At 39.5% G+C, this 5000-nt stretch overlaps 1 protein-coding gene across 1 annotated transcript in view; it reads right to left on the minus strand.

The window, feature by feature from the left end:
• Positions 1-5000, minus strand: part of LOC138058178 (tyrosine kinase receptor Cad96Ca-like) — a 25605-nt gene that overhangs the window by 5088 nt on the left and 15517 nt on the right. Inside the window, exons 7-8 of the mRNA XM_068904073.1 lie at positions 1865-1905; positions 1358-1454 (exon numbers count right to left, since the gene is read on the minus strand). Of these exons, the coding sequence (XP_068760174.1) occupies positions 1358-1454; positions 1865-1905 (138 nt within the window). The remainder of the gene's footprint in view (positions 1-1357; positions 1455-1864; positions 1906-5000) is intronic.

Below are 5000 nucleotides of genomic sequence, written 5' to 3' on the forward strand. Positions count from 1 at the left end.
CAACATAGTTGCAACCTCATTGAAAAGCTCTGGGAACGAGGTTGAAAGTCAGAATTAGTCTACCATATAAAGATCAAGTTTCAGCTAGATCCCAAGCTTAAAGAAGTCAAACCATCAATTGTCAATCAGCAATGCGTTGTTTATCATTTTGTATGTGATCTGTGCGAAGCTACACAGCCCGTCACCTTTTTCAACGTGTTGTTGAACACAAAAATTTCGACAATCGGCAAGTATTTTCATGAAGCGCATGGTAGGAGTGATGTTTTGAATGAGAACCATTTCAAGATTATGAGAAAGTGCCAAGGCAAATTTGATTTTTTCGTGTTTGAATTGCTTTACATCAAGAAATTCAACCTAATCTTAATCTGAACGTCCAAACGGACTCGATACGTGCGAAACTTTTTGTTTAACTTGTAAACTATTTTCATCTCCTATTGTTTGCCTTAGTATTTATAGAACTTAGTTTTTATACATTTTTGACTTGATAATGACGTTACGGTAACGTCGAAACGTCGTCGATTATTATTCAGCTTTTTAGCTTTTTAGATCTTAGAAATTTTTTAAGAAATGTTCTGTCGCATTTTTTTATTGTCAAAAAATTATTCCGTGTGTTGAATATGAGATGGTAAAAAGCCAACGAGACGCGAAGCGCCGAGTTGGGTTTAACCAGTCTCATATCCAACAAGCGGGAATGTAATAATTGCTTCATTAAATTATCAATAAATACTGAACGCTTGGACACTTGCAAACTAAGACCAATCAGTTTCCAGCTTGGCGACACCTGACACAATCGCTTCTACATTAGGTCATACGAGGGGCGGTTGTAGAGGAAGGCTTCTGGGGGTGCCCCCTCCCCCCCTCCGAGACGACCGGCAGCCTTCTAAAATAGGTTGTATTTTGCAAAAAGACACCCGTCAGTTTATCCTTTTCTTAGGGGCGCACCCCATTCTAAGAAGAATTCTCTATTGGCCCCTGCATAAGTTATATGAATTGATAACCGAGATTGAATGAACTCATCAGAAAGCTAGCAACGAGATATCCAAGGTTGGAAATTTAATAATTCTTTATACTTTTCAGAGAGTAACTCATTGTGAAACAGTCGTAATTCTGCCTGACCAAATTCTTTATTATGTAATTGCTAGGAAGTGTCCAACCACATAAGTTGGAATATTTGCTCTAGTCCAGGATCATTTGTTCACTTCTTTGTCATAACGTTTGCCCTGAATTTTTTCCTTGAAATAAGACATATTGCCTGGAGTGCACTATGATTTAAAATAAATAAATAAATAAATAAATAAGTAATCTTGGGTTTACAAAAGCCGAGTTCCTTATTTTTAAAAAGTGGACGGAAACTTACAGGTTGTTGGCGATGTGTGCGGGCTTCGGCATGCGATATCCTCTTTTCAACTCCGCCACTGTCTTGCCCTCAGACCAACCAGGGTATGGAATGCCTCCTATTGATTGTCAAATGTTTTGTTACGGTTTTTTGTTGAAATGAGATACAAATTAAGGTTTTAATGGAAGATGGCGCCTGAAGGCGTTTACAGAGGATTCGTAGTTCCAATCACATAAACAAATATAAACGTGAGAATCAAGCAGAAACTCGTTAAACACAAAGTGATTATAAGAAAAAAAACAACAAACAAATAAAAAAACAAGCAAATTCAGTAGATGGCAAAATTTGTATATAAATTCACCTGAAATAACAGTTTTAGGTATCGAGGGTTTATGACAAACCAAAACCAGCCAACAAACACAAACACACAACCAAAAATACCACGGTTAGCCACGGGAGATAACAATCGAACTCACTATCCCTCTTAATTAAAACCTTTTAGCGTAAAATAATTTAATGGGTACCCACCAATTGTGAATATCTCATAGAGAACGACTCCATAAGACCACCTGTAAGAAAGAAACACAAACATACTCACACACACGTTTTATTATTTTATTTAATAATAATAATAATAATAATAATAATAATAATAATAATAATATTTATAATAGATCTAGCAATGAGGGAACTATTCGGCACCCGAGGAGGAGACGTCCTACTCCGCATGCAGAACGCGGTCATCTCTCACTCTCACAGATACATGTGTGTATACATGTGCTTTCTATCTCCTTCCCTCACAATCTTTTGACTATCAGTCAGTTCTAGTGGATTTTTGCGACTTTGGAACGATCTTCGCAATGTCCGACAACTTTTCACGCAATTCGCAGTAAGTAATTTTCATTTTAATCTTTTGAAGTACGACTATAATTCCCTGAAAAATAAGAATGAATCTGTTTATTCAGAAATCGATGAACGCTAAGTTAAAAAATGCGATTTTCCTCACTTAGGCTATGACAAGATACACGAATGACTCTTTTCCTCAAAGCGTGTTTTTAAATCTGCAATGTCATTTCAATTGCAGTTTTATTATACCTCCCGGTGGCTATCTAGACGAGATGGATCAAAGGCCTCTGCAGGGACCGTATCTGTTTGGGAGAGAAAACTCGCATTTCCCAGAAGCGAATCTCGGGTATTTGCAGCAATATCCCATGAATGCGGTGGCTACGCCGATGGTATTTGAACGCCCCCACCAGTACGACGTTTTGCAGCGAGAAAGCTTGTCTACCGGGGAAAAAGCAGACTCCAGTAAAATGGGAAAATCGGGCGGTGTGGAGCAGTCACGCAATCGCTGGTCCGAAGGAGAGGTGAAGCTCCTCATCGCCATCTAAGGAATGGCAGAACCGAGACAGCAGGAGGAGCCTTGAACCAATGTGGGAACCAATAGCGGAAAGGCTTGTTGCCGAGTGTAAGGAAATGGACATAGCCTGTGATAAGTCGGCAAAGAAATGCCGTGACAAGATGAACAACCTAAACAAGAAGTATAAGTCTGTGAAGGACAAAAGCAAAAGGACTGGAGAGGGCAGTTAGGAAATCAAGTCTTTCCCTCAATTTGGCGATCTGGATCAGATTTGGGGAACAAGGTATTCCGTGAGCCCGAAGTATGTGGTAGAGGCGGGAACCTCACAGCCAGTCACGTCCACTCCTGCTCCCAATCCGAATTCCTCCATCTGTGCCTCAGAAAGTAGCGCCACTGTTCCATCGGCCGAACAAGACGAAGGTACCGATGAGTCCGACCTTGCCGAGTAATCGGCGAGCCTTTTATCTGCCATCTCTAGGTCCAAGAATTTAAGGAAACAGGGAAAGAGTACAAAGCAGCAAAAAGGCAAGCGGAGTAAGCCAGATGACGACCAGGATGACAAAACTGAGGAGGAGTTAGGAAAGTCAGAAAGCCTAGTTTTCAAGAAAAAGGGCGGCGGAGAGTCAAATTCCAAAAACCAAAGCAACTCCAAACAGTCACGAAAAAGCCAGAAGAGAAAAAAGCCAGAAAATTAGAGGAAGAGCAAGGAGAAGATGATGGGTTTGGAGAGCTTATTAAAGCGCAAACTGAGGCCTTAAAGAAGAACGAGGAAGAAAAAAAAAACAGTTATTTGATTATCTGAGGGAGTCAGATAACCGCACCCAAGAGTTACTCCTTGGTGCAATCCGGGAACTTGGTGAAATCTTGAAAAAGTAGAAAAAGAAATAAAAATCCTGTAAAAGTTTTTTTTTTTTTCTTTTTTGTGGTGGTAGTTCGGTTCCAATTTTTCGGTTCCAGTTTGTGAGAGATGCAAATTGTAACTCGTTGCAGGTATGAGCAGGCTACGGCTAAAAAAAGAAAGCGCCCGCCAAATTTAATATGATGCTTTTGTGATCGCTTGGTCGGATTTTATAAGTTTGTGTTTATCAAGGGTTAAATTTTTGTCAAGCTATTTATACTCTAGCTTTGAATTTTGCTTTTGATAAGTTACTCGCGACTATTACTTTTACAGTTGACTTTAAGATGAAGTCTGCTTTATAATTTAGGAATGTCCGCTTTACTCCATGATGAAATAGTAATAAATATAAAGCATTTAAAAAGCTAAATGTTGAGAGTTTTTTTTTCTTAATCGGCCAGCACGGTAATAACATAAAAACCGTAAAATCTATAGTTTATCTTTTATTTGCCACACGAATTCATATTTAAGAAGCAAGAAAAGCAGTAATTGCTTGCCGAATGATTCACCCCTGTCCAAAGTCAGCAGGTGGATTATCATTGTCTTCATCATCGTCGTCATCGCTTGAATAATCGCTGTCACCTAGCTCATCCCCGCGAAAAATGCAAATGTTGCGCAAAATGCAGCAGGTAAGTATTGTCAATGGAGCTTTAGGAGTGTTTTCTTCTAATGGTTTGAGCAAACTGCGCCATCGACATTTCAGTTTGCCAAATGCGCTTTCGACGATTACTCTTGTCTTGTTTAAGATCTTATTAAACTTGCATTGGTCGCGTGTTAGGTTTCTAGAATGAGGATAAGGACCAACAAGCCAAGGTAGCTGAGGGTAAGCAGACATCATTTTCAGCTCTCCTGTGCAGTGTGCTAAGTCGCAAAACTCGTGCGTCATGAATACTCCCAGGCCATCCAGTGCTAACATCAATGAACTTTCCGCCAGCATCCACAACACCTTGAAGATTAATGGAGTAGTTTTGCTTCCTGTTAAAGTAGTCTTCATGGTTAATGTGAGGTGCTTTAATTGTAATATGGGATCCGTCTATTGCTCCAACTGTATATGGAAAGCCAGCGATATCTTCCATTTTTCTTGTAGCACGTTCAACATCTCTGGTATCTTCTGGGAATTTTATAAATTCATTCTTGTGACGAATTAATTTTTCCATAAAATCCTCGCATATTTTGATTACGGTAGATTTTCCTTGTCCAAACGTTATTCCAGTGGTTCTGTACGAGTTTCCAGTTCCCACTCTCCATATAGCAATACCGATGCGTTTGTTCACAGGAATAGCTTTTCTAAAACGCGTGTTTTGCGTTGAAAGGTATGGCCCGACCAGTTGACAAATGTAATGGAATGTCTCCTTAGAAACTCTAAAGTCATTTTTCCATAACGAAAACATGACGGGATTTTCATACAT

Source organism: Montipora capricornis, chromosome 7 (genome assembly GCF_036669925.1).
Source record: "Montipora capricornis isolate CH-2021 chromosome 7, ASM3666992v2, whole genome shotgun sequence".
In the NCBI taxonomy this organism is placed as follows: domain Eukaryota; kingdom Metazoa; phylum Cnidaria; class Anthozoa; order Scleractinia; family Acroporidae; genus Montipora; species Montipora capricornis.